The sequence below is a fragment of the Oncorhynchus nerka genome, linkage group LG18 (genome assembly GCF_034236695.1).
Source record: "Oncorhynchus nerka isolate Pitt River linkage group LG18, Oner_Uvic_2.0, whole genome shotgun sequence".
NCBI lineage: Eukaryota > Metazoa > Chordata > Actinopteri > Salmoniformes > Salmonidae > Oncorhynchus > Oncorhynchus nerka.
This window is the reverse complement of record NC_088413.1, coordinates 39,678,324-39,695,274: the sequence shown is the minus strand read 5'-3', so window position 1 is coordinate 39,695,274 and position 16,951 is coordinate 39,678,324. Positions and strand designations below refer to the sequence as shown.

Sequence of the window (16,951 nt, the reverse complement as noted above, 5' to 3'; positions counted from 1 at the left end):
TAATACAGATATCATACCCATAACATAATACAGATTTCATACCCATAACATAATACAACTATCATACCCATAACATAATACAACTATTGTACCCATAACATAATACAACTATCATACCCATAACATAATACAACTATCCTACCCATAACATAATACAGATATCATACCCATAACATAATACAGCTATTGTACGCATAACATAATACAACTATCGTACCCAGAACATAATACAGATATCATACCCATAACAACATAATACAACTATCCTACCCATAACATAATACAACTATCCTACCCATAACATAATACAGGTATCATACCCATAACATAATACAACTATCATACCCATAACATAATACAACTATCCTACCCATAACATAATACAGATATCATACCCATAACATAATACAGATTTCATACCCATAACATAATACAACTATCATACCCATAACATAATACAACTATTGTACCCATAACATAATACAACTATCATACCCATAACATAATACAACTATCCTACCCATAACATAATACAGATATCATACCCATAACATAATACAGATATCATACTCATAACATAATACAGATATTCTACCCATAACATAATACAGATATCATACTCATAACATAATACAGATATCATACCCATAACATAATACAACTATTGTACCCATAACATAATACAACTATCATACCCATAACATAATACAACTATCATACCCATAACATAATACAGATATCATACCCATTATATAATACAACTATCACACCCATAACATAATACAGATATCATACCCATAATATAATACAACTATCCTACCCATAACATAATGCAACTATCCTACCCAGAACATAATGCAACTATCCTACCCAGAACATAATACAACTATCCTACCCAGAACATAATACAACTATCCTACCCATAACATAATACAACTATCCTACCCAGAACATAATGCAACTATCCTACCCATAACATAATACAACTATCCTACCCAGAACACAATACAGCCATTGACCTTTGATAGAAAACCTTGTCTCCACACATATGTCTGTGAATCAAAGATGGAAAAAACATCAATGCTAACAGCTCTTTATTTCTCCTTCTTTCAGACGTCCTGCTGTGTGAGGTCCATTCTACTGTATCTCTCCCTCCTCCACTCCTCCTCCTCATCCTCCCCTCCCAGAGCAGCTGAGGCTGTCCCCGGCCCCCAATTACCTCACCCCAGCCAACGGCCCCCGTCCCACCGCCAAGCTGGCTGCTGCCATGACGTCCACCACGGACTTCGACAACGTGGAGATCACTCAGCAGTATAGCCGCATCAACACGCGCTTCGAGCTGCTGGAAGAGGAGCTGGACAATGACAAGAGCTCTGTACGACTGTTTGAGAGGTCACGCATCAAAACCCTAACAGGTGAGTTGGAGCAGGGAGGGGAGACCTAGGGCTCTGATGTGGGCTGGGTTGTGTTATTGGGGTGTTTTTCCCTTATGGGTCGTTCTCTGTCACCTACTGTCTCTTGGAATCAGCTATTATATGAATCAGCCTCTTGGCAAAACGCTATGCCTGGGGATGGTCTAGCTAGCCACTAGCAGCTAGTACCACCACTTACAGTGCATGTCTGCATGGGATCAAATGCTAGTCCCACCATTCCTAGTATTTCCATTTCCATCCATATGTCTCATCTATTTCAATGTCTATATTCTGTCCATATAAGAAAACATGAAAGATGGCAGTGGCAGAATACTATCTAGGCTTGTTTATGCTGTGCAGTATGCTTAATAAGTCTACCTGATAGCTTTGAGCCTTGTATCATCATGTCTGAGTTTGGCTGTCAGCCACACACACTCCCAGCAGAGCAGTTGAGACTTATCATACGTACAGTCTCTCTTACCCCCCCCCCCCCACACACACACACACACACATACACACCCCTAAAGTTGCTGGGATCATTTGCACATTCCCAGAATGCTCCAGTGTGAGCGATGTGGACAGCTGCCCTCCCGTGTGAGTCCCAAATGGCACCATGTTTCCCTATTTATTGCGCCATTTTGACCAGGACCCATTGGCTCTGGTCAAAAGTAGTGCATAATATGGAAATAGGGTGCCATTTTGGATAAGGCTCAGCCTTCCCATAGCTTGGATCTCTGGGATATCTGCCTGAGATTGTAATCAGTGACACACCTTTGGGGCCAATAAGTACTCACTCTGAAGGCCTTTTAAATAGTACCTCCGTCTATGGAACAGGGGAACAGAGGAACCATGGGACTGGAGATGCAGAGGTGAGGGGCACATAGCTCTATAGCCACAAACAGTGGTAGGGTCAGTGATGCCGTGGACAAGTGGTTCCACATTATTTAAATTTTTTTGACCCTTTTTCTCCCCAATTTCGCGACATCCAATTGATAGTTGCAGTCTTGTCCCATCGCTGCAACTCCCGTACGGACTCGGGAGAGGCGAAGTTCAAGAGCCATGCGCCCTCCAGAAACACGACCCCGCCAAGCCGCACTGCTTCCTGACACACTGCTCGCAGAACCCGCAATCCAGTCGTGCCAATGTGGTCGGAGGAAACACCGTCCAACTGGCGACCGTGTCAGCGGGATAGAACCCGGATCTGTAGTGACGCCTCTAGCACTGAGACACAGTGCCTTAGACTGCTGCGCCACTCGGGAGGCCGAACCAAATAGGTTCTACCTGGAGCCAAAATGGTTCTTCAAAGGGTTCTCCTATGGCGACAACCAAACAACCCTTTTAGCACCTTATTCTCTAAGAGAGTAGCTAGCTGGTGTGTTGTGTTACTGCACTGATGTCTCTGTAATGCAATCAGTGTCCTGTCACAGACAGAGAGAGGGGGGGGATGAAAGAGAGAATGCGAGAGAAAGAGCGAGGGAGGGTGAGAATGAAAGAGAGAGTGGAGGGAGAGAGAGAACGAGGTAGGCAATGGAAAGAGGAAGTAGTAGCTCTTACACATCAGTGTTGATTTCCAGCTGGTGGACAAACCAAGTGTCAGCTACATCTACTGTCTGAGCTGTTCATAATGAGATTACACTTACATGACACAACACGTTAGACCCTACAACAAACATCGACTCTACACCCAAAGTCATAACCTTCTAAAATTCAGGTTGGGAATGCCTTGTCTGATCCACTGTGATGAAGATGTTCACCCACTGTTTAAAATGTATGATCACTGAGGCATGTGCAAAGGATAAGCCCTCCAACCTACACGTCCCATTTAGTCGGGGGGGGTGCACAGCCTTGTCAGGAACACTTGTGTGCAGCCTGGAACATATTGTATGCATGGCTGGTGCGCTGGAGAAAGAACCACTCCGAGCTGAGCTGAGAAAGAGAGCGAGGGAGAGAGAGAGAGAGAGAGAGAGAGAGGGGTGGGAACAGGAGAGAGTCATATGGGAGAGGTAGAGGGAACAGGAGAAGAGGACAGAGTGAGAGAGCGTGAGAGAGAAGAGGAGAGAAGTGGAGTGCTGCTGAGCTGAGCATCTCTCCCAGCTCCATACTCCAGGTCCTGCAGACTCCCTCCATTGTTGGGGTCAGGACTCAGGACTCAAGATGAGCAGCCCGTCTCCATGTCTGTTGCGTGCCGTCACCCAGCCTCGGCTCCGAGAGGTGAAGATCAGCCTGAAGACCAGGGTGACCCGGGAATTCAACAGAGAGACCTCCACAGACCTCCGATCCAGTGGAGTGGCGCTAGGGAGGGACAGGGACAGTTACAGAGAGGCCACCAGGGACAGAGCCATCACCCCAGGAAGAGAGACCCCGCTCCGGGCCACTCTGAGCAGCAGCAGCCGCAGCCGGAGCACCCCACCCATCCACAGAGCCCTGAGGAGGGAAGCTAAGGGCGATGGGAGGACCAGGCAGGAGCCAGAGAATCAGCCTGAGAGGAATGGGACCCTCCGGGTTATATCCAAGACAGGATCTGGAGCACCTCATCCTCTGAGACTGGGTCTGGGTCTCTCCCCCATCTCCTCTTCCTCCTCGTCCTCCTCCACCTGCACCCCCGCCAGGCGTCAGCAGCGTCATGCCCCCTCTCTCCCGCGCCCCGCTCCGCCCCCTACCACCTCCTCCTACGCCTCCACCTCTGGCAGGAGTATGAAGAAGGCGAGGTGGCTGAGCTACAGTACCTCCAACATCTGCTTCAACTCCATCCTGGATGGACGCTTCAGGCAGCTGCAAGGTACCTGGTGTCCAGACTGGTCTGGGGGTGATGGTGTTGGTAGTGGGTTGGACACTAGCTACAAGTTACTGTCGAGGTCCAGTCTGGGGCTGGGGGTGGTGATGGTAGAGGTGGGTTCACGGCCCACCCTCTCTCATTCCCACCGCTCAGGGTTAGGGTTAAGGTCCAGTCTTGCAGTGGTGTTGGTGGGGATGGTGGTGGTCCCTCCCACCTCTCACCTCCAACCCCACAGTGGGTAAAAAAAGAGAGCACCGTTTCCTTGTGTGCCCTTCCCATCCCTCTCTCTGTGTTTGGGACAGATTGAGGCGGGGGAGGGGTTGATGGCGAGGTCTAGCTTGTGATGCAAGCGAGCATGTGGGTGGTTTGATTGTTCCTGCTGTCGTGTGAGCTGGAGAGTCGGGGGAAAAGAGCTGCGCTTCCACTGTAGTGGCCCTTTTTTAATGTGTGTGCATTTATTTATTTTTCAGGAAGCAGTTGCTATGCCCCAATTGTTCGCTGAGTTTGATCTGAATATTTCATGGAGCAAACTCCTAAAAAGGACACGCCGTGTTTTTCTTTTCCCCCTCTACCATTCACGGCAGGCCGTTGTTGTAACCTTTCGTTCCCATTTAATCAGAGCGGGATTGATTATGTATGATTACGTGTTCACCGAATTGTCTCGTTAGCTGCGCTACCACCCCTCCGTTACACTAGCCACATTCAAATTTCACGTGACGTATTTTCACCTGCCGTCACCGTAGTATGACGTAACGTAAACACTAGCTGTATTCATATTCATTTGGTTTCTTTTCTCCTGATGAGCTGTGGGACTATTCAGAAACTTTATATTTGCCACAGATGACTGTGTTGAACAGCTATTGAATAATCCATCCCTCTCTTCCTTTTCTCCTCCTCTCCTAACTGCTAATTTCTCTCTCCGTTATTCGATTTTCAAAGAGAGCGGTTGTCCGTCACTGTGAATTTACGTTAGCTTGTTCTAGCCAGCTCCCCGATGACAGAAACACATTAGGAGGAGGAGAGAGGAGAGGAGGAAGAGAAGAGGACAGGCTGGAAAGAGAAAGAGAGAGACATACTTTCATTTATTCTCTCTGGTATATTTCAACATTTAGCCCGACCGCTGCTGTCTAATGGACTCAGGGGATTCTTATAGAGATGTGAAACTCTTCAAAGTCAGAGTGTTTTGAATAAAGCCCCCTGGATTCACCCAAATGCTGATGCACACAACTCTCTTACCCATGATGTAACCTGGTACTCTCTCTCTCTCTCTCTCTCTCTCTGTGTTTCTGTTTATGTCTTCATCATCTCTCCTGCCTCATATTGATTCATGACCTATGCTTTTGTTATTCCATCATGCGTTTGTTAGTGTTACGTCTTTCTGTCTTGTCTGTGTGTTATATCTCCGTTGTGCTGCGCTCCGCCAACTGTACTTCATTCTGTCTCTGTTGTGTGTCTTTGTGTATCTGCTAGAGTAACAATGTCATACATTGTACCTGTCTGCAATGCATTGTTTATTTCTACCTCTACTTTGTCTCTGTCCTTTCACCCTGCTCCTGTTCCAGATTCCTTCAGGCGGCTTCTGCGTTGAGTTGAAATGATGTCATTAAAAAGTATTTCCCCTACTGCCTGGGTGGGTGTTGCTTAGCTGTGCTGGGTGCCTCTGTTACCCCGGTGTCTCTGTCAGTCTGTCCTCTCATCAACCATGCTCCACACCAGACCCAGACTCCTGCAGCACTCTTCCCAACGGACTAAACTGGTCAGGTTGTCAGGTTGTATTCTGGTTATAGAAGGATATCTACGTTTGTTTTTTTTTGGGGGGGGGGGGGCAGAGGGTGAGACAGGCAAGTGGGAGAATAGTAGAAAGGGTGGACGTGGGGATTGAACCGGGCTTCTAGACCACGGGCTCCGCCAGATTTTGTTAATGGCTTGTTCTGTCTCTGTTTTGACTGCCGCAAGATGTGTTGCGCTGCGCTCTGTCCGTTGTCTCGTTGTGTTCTGCACCGTAAAAAAGGTCATTCAGTGTACAATAACCAGCTGCAATAGGATTGGGAATTTGGGCATATGACTTTAGCTGAACCAACACACATTCTCAAGTTTGAATCGCATGTTCCCTCAACTTAGAATGTTGGGTTGCATGAACATACAATTCAACTTGAGAATTTATTGTGCCTTATTTGCATATTTCCCGGTGAAAAACTGAACTCTTTATGACAATTCAGAGCCATGCAGTGGCTAGCTACACTACATACATCATTTGACCAGTTTCCCACAACAACCTGCATTGAGAATGACTGCCAGGGCATGAAAGAGTGATTACTGCGAGGGCCTCTGAACTGGAACAGCCATCTCAGTAACGAGTGCAAAAAGTCAAACTGCTAAGAGATTGGATTAGTTTAGAAAAATATATGCTATTGATGCTTGTGTAGCATAAAATGAATCAACCAATCAATGTACACGCAAAAACACAGGTATTGAAACGAACAATTGTGGAAATCAATAGAGCACGCTGAGAAATATGATAGTGATGGCCCGTGGTTTTGCTTGGTTTTGGGCAAACATACATTTCTCATTTTACTCAACAAGCTTGTTCTAATTCAGCTCACTTTGAGCAGAGTTTGCTGATTCAATGTATTGTAAGGTAAACAGCTGTGATAGGATTGTGAGTTTGCTCAACACTTGGGCATATAGCTGAACCAACATACAGTGTTGACTAACAACGGGAAACATTCACTCGACAAGTTTTTATACATCCAGCTCGCTGTGAGCAACGTTTGTTGAGTGAACAAACTTTGACACATTAGTTACATTTCCTGTCCTTATGAAGTCCACCCAACTCCCAGAATAACGCTGGTTAAAGCAATTGGTTGGCTTGTTTACAGTGTGTTGTGTTCTCTGCTCTTGTGTTGAGCCGTGGGCGGTTGCAGAGCCCGCTATAGTCTCTCATGACAGACTTCAAACATTAATATGACAAATGGAGTAGCTCGTCAACACAGTTGATTTAGTTATGGATTCCAAGTTGAGGTTACATACCAGCTAAACTAATCTCTCGTGGACATCTACGTAAACATAAACCACGATTTTAGTTCTGGGTTAACCGAGATTACATACCCGCAGGTAACACTACCAGTCCTTTCCTCTTTACGTCCTATGGTCTCAGGCTATGCTGGGCTGACTCTGCTGGGCTGACTCTGCTGGGCTGACTCTGCTAGGCTGACTCTGCTGGGCTGACTCTGCTGGGCTGACTCTGCTAGGCTGACTCTGCTGGGCTGACTCTGCTGGGCTGACTCTGCTGGGCTGACTCTGCTAGGCTGACTCTGCTGGGCTGACTCTGCTGGGCTGACTCTGCTAGGCTGACTCTGCTGGGCTGATTCTGCTGGGCTGACTCTGCTGGATGTGGCTAGCCCAGCTCTCTGCTGGGCTGACTCTGCTGGGCTGACTCTGCTAGATGTGGCTAGCTCAGCTCTCTGCTGGGCTGACTCTGCTGGGCTGACTCTGCTAGATGTGGCTAGCTCAGCTCTCTGCTGGAGGCTAACTGTGGGAAAACAGCTATATAAGGAGGCTAACTGTGGGAAAACAGCCTGGCTCTGCACTCCAAAAGAGTTCTTCGGCTGTCCCCACAAGGTAACCCTTTTTGGTTCCAGGTAGAACCCTCTGTGGAAAGGGTTCTACATTGAACCAAAATGGTTCTACCTGGAACCAAAAAAGTTCTTCAAAGGGTTCTCCTATGGGGACAGGGAACACCTTTTATTCTAAGAGTGTGGCTCTTTCTCTGGCTCTCTGGCTCTGCCTGTGTACAGGGGAAAACCCATCAGCATCAATAAGTCATGTGTCTTGTGGCTGTCGCTCGCTGGAGTCAGAGTGCGGATAGGGCTGGAAATCAGTGGGAAGCAGCAGCATGTGAAACAACATAGTAGTATTTAGTTCAGCCTGTACTGATACAGACCTGGCCTGGATGGGAGAAGTGTGGGCCCTGGTCAAAAGTAGTGCACTACGTAGGGAATAGGGGGCCATTTGGGATGCGCATGGTGCGTTTTATTTGTCATGACTTTTTCATTATGGTGGGGGTGAACTACGTGGATGTTGTGCAGTAGACTCCTTGTTATTTACTAGGCAAGAAACAGAATGGGACATGACTCATTTAACAATACTGCCTAGTCTCTTATGTAATATAGGACTATATAACACGGCCAAAGGTGACAGATTTGTTACATTATGACAATGCAGAGAATAGATGTGAGAGCAATGATGACATGTCATTTTGAGTGATTCAAAAGCAAGGACTCTTTTTTTGTCAAAAATGTTCCTATTGTGGTCTCTACAGACCAGGCTTAAAAGCTTTACATCTCTCTCTTGTCCCCACCAGTATAATTTTCTCTCTATCCCACTTTTCTCTCATTCACCTTTCCCTCTAGCTGCTTGTCCTCCTACTTTCTCCCTCTATCTCGGGGTTACCTCCCTTCCGCTCTCTGAGTGTGTGTTGCTCTCTCACTCTTCCCATGCCTCCCTCTCTTTCTCTCTCTCACTCTTCCCATGCCTCCCTCTCTTTCTCTCTCCCTCTCTTCCCATGCCTCCCTCTCTTTCTCTCTCCCTCTCTTCCCATGCCTCCCTCTCTTTCTCTCTCCCTCTCTTCCCATGCCTCCCTCTCTTTCTCTCTCCCTCTCTTCCCATGCCTCCCTCTCTTTCTCTCTCCCTCTCTTCCCATGCCTCCCTCTCTTTCTCTCTCCCTCTCTTCCCATGCCTCCCTCTCTTTCTCTCTCCCTCTCTTCCCATGCCTCCCTCTCTTTCTCTCTCCCTCTCTTCCCATGCCTCCCTCTCTTTCTCTCTCCCTCTCTTCCCATGCCTCATCTCTCTCTATCTTCCCTCTTTTCTATATGCCTCCCTCTCTCTTATCTCTCTCTCTTACCTCTTTCTCTCTCTCTCTCTCCCTCGCTCTCTCTCTGTCTCTCTCTCCCTCTCACTCTGTCTCTCTCTCTGTCTCTGTTCTACACAGGCTGAGGGCCTGAATCATTTATAGTACAAGTCATTAAGGATGCAGTATTTTGCACTCTTATATTTGGGACACACACACACACACACACACACACACACACACACACACACACACACACACACACACACACACACACACACACACACACACACACACACACACACATACTGTGGACCCTGGTCAAAAGTACTGCACTAAATGGGGAATATGGTGCCATTTGAAACTGACAGTGTGTTGATGGGGACTTGAAAGTGTGACTGTGATCTCCTGCTCTTAACTAGTAGGGAGACATGATGCCACCAGGTGGGTAGTGGTATTCACTATTCGAACTTACATAACTCACAACAACGTTGATGTTCCTACTCTCAGAGGCCTTGTGGATTCTGATGTCTGTTCTCAACACTTACTCAGTCAAGCCTTGAGTTTTTCTTCACGCAACTGCCCACACAGACGCATGGTTTGTGTCCTGCTACGTTTCAGATATGATACGTTCCATAATGTACCCCCCCCCTCACTGTAAAGGATAAAGCAAGAAGTATAACACTTCTTTTACAGTTCAGATTCCACTGGTATTAGAGGTGCTTGGGTGAATGAACCCCAACAAAACAAACTCCTAGGTTATTACTGTCTAACCTAGTTCTCTTTCTGTCTACCTCCAGATGAGCGCGAGGCGGTCCAGAAGAAGACCTTCACTAAGTGGGTCAACTCCATCCTGTCGCGGGTCAACTGCCGTATCGTTGACCTGTACCTGGACCTCAGGGATGGACGCATGCTCATCAAACTACTGGAGGTCCTCTCTGAAGAGAAACTGGTACGTGGGCGTGTGCGTGGACAGTGTGGACGGTATGTGTATTTATGATGTATTGTATGTGTGTTTAGTCTGCGTGCTTTCTTTGTCCCTGTTATGACATGATCTGAAGATGTCCAGATCAGAATGGAAATACTCGTCGCAGTCTCATTAATCACTTCACTGCACTAAATAGCAACACACTACACGTTTACGTTCTATTCCTCTCTCTCTTCTCTCTCCCTTCCTATCTCCGCCCCTTACTCTCCATCCTCTCCCTCTCTCCCTTCCTATCTCCGCCCCTTACTCTCCATCCTCTCCCTCTCTCCCTTCCTATCTCTGCCCCTTACTCTCCATCCTCTCCCTCTCTCCCCCCAGCCCAAGCCTACTAAGGGTCGTATGCGTATCCACTGCCTGGAGAACGTGGACAAGGCCCTGCAGTTCCTCAAGGAGCAGAGGGTCCATCTGGAGAACATGGGATCACACGACATCGTTGACGGCAACCACCGCCTCATCCTGGGACTCATCTGGACCATCATCCTCAGATTCCAGGTGAGTTAGGATTCTTCTTCTTCTAGCCAACCACAAAAAAAAACACAGGTTACAAAATGGCCTAAATTTAAACCACCCTCTGCTAGCCTGGTCCCAGATCTGTTTGTTCTGTATTGCCAACTTCTATGTCTAGGTGGCAAGATAGAACAAACTGATTTGGGACCACTAGGCTTGGTGAGTTAGCTAACCACTATAACAACAACACTGGTTACAAAATCAACTAGAACTCAACGTAAATCCCCTCTGGCTGGAGCTGTATACGGTCTGGTTTCAGCCAACAGCTGACCTTATCTGGTGCTAGAACTAAAACCACATCCCAAACAAAACATACCGTGTGTTAGATTATTTTATCTGGGAACAGGCTGATCCAGTATTTATTTTCAATTTGACAGCCTGTTGTTATTTTTAGCTTTGCTTAGTTCAAACAATATGCCCTCGCTGCTGCATTATTCACACCTTCAAAAAGGAGGAGAGGGAAAAAGAGGAGACGACTAGCTAGCCTCTGTCGGCATCCCTACGTAGCATCAGAACAAACGGAGGAGAAGAGAAGCAAAGCGGTGCTAAATTTAGCCTCTCTGAGGAGCGGTATGTCTCACAGATAAAATCACTGTTCTAATTACTGACAGTGTGTGTGGGAAAATAGGTGTGTCTGGATGTGTGTGCGTTCGTTCGTTCTGGTGTGTGTGTTGGTGGGAAAATAGCTGTGTGTGTTTGTGTGTGCACATGCATTTGTGTGCGTGTGTGTGTGCGTGTGTGCGTGTGTGTGTGCGTGCGTGCCTGCGTGCGTGCGTGTGTGTATGTGTGTGTGCAGTTAGTGGGAAAATAGGAACCTTGGAAATCAACCGTTTTAACTAAGGTTACAATTAGTGTAAATTAAAACATGACTTGATCAACCTTGTTTTCATAGGTTCATACTGATAAAACATACACTTCGTACTTCAACCTAAAATAGGAAATGGGCAGTTTATGCCTAAACATTCTTCCATTTCCAAATATACAATATGTATACACTACATGCCCCATAACATTTAGGTTTCGTTATGTAGGTCTTGTCTCCTCTACCACGTAAGAACAATCTGGTCTAGTGTCCACTCCATTGTCGTTACTGTAGTTGACTGTCTGTCCTGCCTGTCCCTGACCTACAGATCCAGGACATTGTGGTGGAGATGGGACAGGCAGACGGGACCCAACGGGAAAGCCGCACAGCCAAGGACGCTCTGCTACTCTGGTGCCAGATGAAGACTGCTGGGTGAGATTGAAAAAAAAAAAAGTCTTATTTAGTAGACTATTTTATCCAAAGCAGCTAACAGAACTGTCAGCGTTGACAGAGACACATATATTCAGGATGTTTGGCCCGTGTGAGAATAGGACCCATAGAGCTTCTATATGGAATTCTGTGCCCACAGCCCTGATGTTGCCAACAACCATGTTCTAACTCACTGAGACATTGGAACCGCAAAATGATCAATGATCAGGGTTGCCTGGATAACGCCATCTTGATTAGAGATCAGTTTATCTGATTACGCTGCTAAGTCCTCTAAACTACTGGGATCAGTTTGTGATTGAGGTCAGTCCGTGACATTGACTCTTTGTCCTTCTTGTGTTTTTACAGATATCCAAATGTGAACATCACCAACTTCACCACCAGTTGGAAAGATGGCATTGCGTTCAATGCTCTCATACACAAACACAGGTAAGAAGAGATATAATGCCGTGTATAATACCATCTCCGATGGATCTCGCTGCAGGCAAATCTCTCTCTCTCTCTCTCTCTCTCTCTCTCTCTCTCTCTCTCTCTCTCTCTCTCTCTCTCTCTCTGTCTCTCTGTCTCTGTCTGTCTCTCTCTGTCTCTCTCTGTCTCTCTCTGTCTCTCTCTGTCTCTGTCTCTCTCTCTCTGTCTCTCTCTCTCTCTCTGTCTCTCTCTGTCTCTCTCTCTCTCTGTCTCTCTCTCTCTCTCTCTCTCTCTCTCTGTCTCTCTCACTGTCTCTCTCTCTCTCTCTCTCTCTCTCTCTCACTCTCACTCTCACTCAATCTCTCTCAATCTCTCAGGCCAGACCTGGTGGACTATGGTGGCCTGAAGAAGTCCAACCCAACCCATAACCTCCAGAATGCCTTCAACGTAGCAGAGCAGAAGCTTGGCGTGACCAAACTGTTAGACCCCGAAGGCAAGTTACAATTTCCTGTTCCCTCATCTAGAACTATGGGCCATTTTCCCAGACACAGATTAAACCTAGACCTTGACTAAAAAGCTTAATGGATAATCTCTATTGAAATAGCTTTTTAAATCCAGGACTACGCTTTACCTGTGTTCGGGTAACCGGTCCTTTCTAGTCTTTATGAGCTGAACTCAAGGCTGAAATAAAAGAGTCCAGTGATCTTCTAGCTTTCATGGACTGTCTGTTCGTTTTGCAGATGTGTTCACGGAGAACCCAGATGAGAAGTCCATCATCACATATGTTGTAGCATTCTACCACTACTTCTCCAAGATGAAGGCACTAGCAGTGGAGGGGAAGAGAGTTGGCAAGGTAAGGATGGGATAAATAATGCAGTGTGTATATGCTTGTGTGTGTGCGTGTGTACATCCGTGCCTGCTTTGTTTACCCAAACACCAAGGCGCTTGTGTAACCTCACCCTCTGTGTCCATCCTCTAGGTGCTAGACCATGCCATAGAGACAGAGAAGATGATTGACAAGTACGAGGCCCTATCGTCAGACCTGCTGATGTGGATAGAGCAGACCATCATCGTCCTGAACAACCGTAAACTGGCCAACTCTCTAACTGGTGTCCAGCAGCAGCTCCAAGCTTTCAACTCCTACCGCACCGTGGAGAAACCACCCAAGTGAGTCACACCAGCATGCCTTAATACAATATACCCCAACTAGGGTTGCACAAATACAGTACATTTTCCCCAAAAACATCTAGTTTTTCTAGAAATCCTCCACGAATCCTCCAAATGCGAAACTGGGTATTTGGGGAACATTTCCGCAAGTTTGTAACACTAGTTCTAGCATGAAAACACGTCTGATACCATTCCACTTGTCCCGCTCCAGCCATTACCACAAGCCCGTCTTCCCCAATTAAGGTGCCACCAACCTCCTGTGCTGGTCAACAAGTTCTGGTTCTGACACCGTGTTTATTGTTTTGTCTGTGATGGACAAGGTTCCAGGAGAAAGGTCACCTTGAGATGCTGCTGTTCACAATCCAGAGCCGTATGAGAGCCAACAACCAGAGGGTCTACACCCCGAAGGACGGGGCTCTAGTGGCTGATATCAACAGGGTAAGAGACCTGAGTATTCAGTAATACTGAAACAAAGAGTGTAAGTTTAATTTAGTCGGCTGGTTCCGTACTTACTGGCGCTATTTTGAGTCTGCCGGGATTCAGGAATGGAGGAGACACATTTAGTCAATTCAGTAATGGGTCATTTATTAATCGACAAAGCTAACAAAGCACAAAGAGAGAATAATTACTTATTATAACGAAATCCTACGGTAGCCAGCCGGCACTTTAAACAACCATGTTGCCCTCTGCAGGCCTGGGAGCGCCTAGAACGGGAGGAGCATGAGAGGGAGCGTGTCCTGAGAGACGAGCTGATTCGTCAGGAGAAGCTGGAGCAGATGGCCAGACGCTTTGACAGGAAAGCTGCCATGAGAGAGACCTGGCTACTGGAGAACCAGAGACTGGTGGCACAGGTAATATATCCACTTGGGCAGCACTCCTGCACACATATAGTCTATAACAAAACAGACATGCGCTATTCATTTTGGGGCCAATTCAGAGCTGAGATAAGTGGACCGAAATTCCTTCATTGATGTCAGTGGAATAATTGAGCGAAAACTTTTACAGATCTCAAGTCAGAATGCCCTCCTTCTCCAAATAGACATGCATAACAGTTGAACCTCTTCGCCTCTGAAACATCCCCCACCTTCCCCCTTCAGGACAACTTTGGCTACGACCTGCCGGCGGTGGAAGCGGCGAAGAAGAAGCACGACGCCATCGAGACGGACATCGCTGCCTACGAGGAACGCATCCAGGGCATAGTGGCCATCTCGAAAGAGCTGCAGTCTGAGCTCTACCATGACGCCAAGCGCATCGACGTACGTAAGGACAACATCCTGAGGCTACGGGATTACCTACTGGAACTATTGAATGCTCGCAGGGCACGCCTGGACAAGAACCTCACCCTGCAGAGGATCTTCCAGGAGATGTTGTACATTATCAACTGGATCGATGAGATGAAGGTAGATTGTTAATAGTAGGGCCATAGAAATGATGTATCGAAGGTGACTTGCAGAATTATAGATTAAAGACAGGGATATAGTACATGTTGTTTTCACTCTAGCCCCTGCTGCGATCGAACCTATAACCCTTGTGTTACTTGCTAGCTAACCCACTGAGCCATTGGAACCAGACATCATAGGCCAGAGGTCGGCAACAGGTCCGTAGGCCCAAAAACTTTTTGGGGACCCCAAAGTTTTAGTATTTATATATATATATATATATATATATATAGAGAGAGAGGCTTTGTTTGAAAACTGGCCCGCGACTGAATCTAGTTGCCTACCACTGTCATAGGCCATGTGCAGAATCTATAAATTATGAATCTGAAAAAGCCATGTTGGTTCAAGGTTAGAATCTATATTCATACAGAAGAATATGTTAGCTTTCTCCCTGCTATAGCTATAGATGTAGGATTTCATTTAATCACTCCTTTGTTGCTGAGTATTTTCCTGCACCAGGAAATGCAGATGTATTCATGATGTACATAAATTCACTGAAAACCCGCACTAACTCATGGTTATATTAACAGTATTGCACTTTAGCCTAACCACCTATCAAGCATCATTATGGACTAAACGTTCACATCCCGTTTCTGCAGTAATATTTTGTTGCGACAAAACTACGGGTCAAATTACGCTCCCACATCTGTATGCCAGAACATTCCTTTGCCATGTTTGACCCCTTCCTTACCACCCCCACCCCTTCCTCTCAACCCTGACCCCTGAACCTGTGGTATGTCCCCAGTCTCGGCTCCTGTCTCCTGACTTTGGGAAGCACCTGTTGGAGGTGGAGGACCTGCTCCAGAAGCATGCTCTGGTGGAGGCTGACATCGCAGTGCAGGCAGAGAGAGTTCACAACGCCAATGCAGCTGCTCTCAAGTTTGCCAATGGAGACAGTAAGTGCAGTCGACTTTCCTATTCATTGAATTGTCCCTCCTTAGCAACTGGTTTTGTACTTGGACCGTACACCCGCATCTAACAAAAGAGGGTAACACTTTACATGATCCTTTTTAGCATACCTAGATGTTAAGTGTAATCCAACAGATACCTTCAGGTGAAGTGTAACCCAAGAGATACCGTCATCCGATGACGTGGATGTCGATTAAGGCAGCCCCCCCCCCCCGCACCTCTCTGATTCAGAGGGGTTAGGGGTTAAATGTGGAAGACACATTTCAGTTGAATGCGTTCAGTTGTATTACTGACTAGGTATCGCCCGTTCCCTTTCTTTCCCTTTCTAACATGTAACCCAAAAGATACCTTCATGTCAAGTGTTAACCCGAAAGATACCTTCATGTCAAGTGTTAACCCAAAAGATACCTTCATGTCAAGTGTTAACCCGAAAGATACCTTCATGTCAAGTGTTAACCCGAAAGATACCTTCATGTCAAGTGTTAACCCAAAAGATACCTTCATGTCAAGTGTTAACCCAAAAGACACAGTACATAATCATGCCAAAAACGTAGCTCTTGTTTTTAAATCTTCCCCTGTCCTCTCACCTCCCAGGCTACAAGCCCTGTGACCCCCAGGTGATTAAGGACCGGGTGCAACACCTAGACCTGTGTTACCAGGAGCTGTGTGCCCTGGCAGCCCAGCGCCGTGCCCGACTGGAGCAGTCCCGACGCCTCTGGAACTTCTTCTGGGAGGTATGTAGGCTACAGAGGTAGGCAACTGAAAGGTCTTACCCTTAAGCAAGGCCCTACGGCAGGGGCGGCGGACCCTGTCCTCCAACCTCTCCATGGGTGTTTGTATGTGTGATCCTCAAGGGTTTTTTGTGTGATAATTGACTATAACATATATCAGCTTTTTTATTATAAAGAAATGACTATAAAGTGTACCTTGTTTTATCTTAGATGGCCGAGCTGGAGAGCTGGATCAAGGAGAAGGAGCACATCTTCTCCTCGCTGGACTACGGCAAGGACCTGACCAGTGTGCTGACTCTGCAGAGCAAACACAGTGCCTTCGAGGACGAGCTGGGGGCCCGCCGTGTCCACTTGCGGGAGATCATGGACGAAGGAGATAAGATAATCCAGGCTGGACACTTCGACACACCACAAGTAGCTTTCCCCCACGTTGACTGTATTTCTTTTGTTTGTAACTGTCTATATAATGTGTTTATACATGATATGTCTTTAATATATGTATGCACATGGCCACAA

At 46.7% G+C, this 16,951-nt stretch overlaps 1 protein-coding gene across 4 annotated transcripts in view; it reads left to right on the top strand.

Moving 5' to 3' along the window:
* Positions 1–16,951, top strand: part of LOC115145957 (spectrin beta chain, erythrocytic-like) — a 55,746-nt gene that overhangs the window by 15,853 nt on the left and 22,942 nt on the right. For 3 of the 4 annotated variants that reach the window (XM_065004070.1, XM_065004068.1, XM_065004069.1), the window contains 14 exons: positions 1,114–1,415; positions 9,838–9,989; positions 10,344–10,517; positions 11,663–11,766; positions 12,130–12,210; positions 12,567–12,682; positions 12,930–13,042; positions 13,169–13,356; positions 13,677–13,794; positions 14,049–14,207; positions 14,454–14,756; positions 15,541–15,691; positions 16,299–16,438; positions 16,646–16,849. In XM_065004070.1, the coding sequence (XP_064860142.1) occupies positions 1,268–1,415; positions 9,838–9,989; positions 10,344–10,517; positions 11,663–11,766; positions 12,130–12,210; positions 12,567–12,682; positions 12,930–13,042; positions 13,169–13,356; positions 13,677–13,794; positions 14,049–14,207; positions 14,454–14,756; positions 15,541–15,691; positions 16,299–16,438; positions 16,646–16,849 (2,151 nt within the window). In that variant the 5' untranslated portion in view covers positions 1,114–1,267. Of the gene's footprint in view, positions 1–1,113; positions 1,416–5,866; positions 5,958–9,837; positions 9,990–10,343; positions 10,518–11,662; positions 11,767–12,129; positions 12,211–12,566; positions 12,683–12,929; positions 13,043–13,168; positions 13,357–13,676; positions 13,795–14,048; positions 14,208–14,453; positions 14,757–15,540; positions 15,692–16,298; positions 16,439–16,645; positions 16,850–16,951 lie in introns of those variants that run through there. The other variant, XM_065004071.1, reaches the window with a different exon arrangement.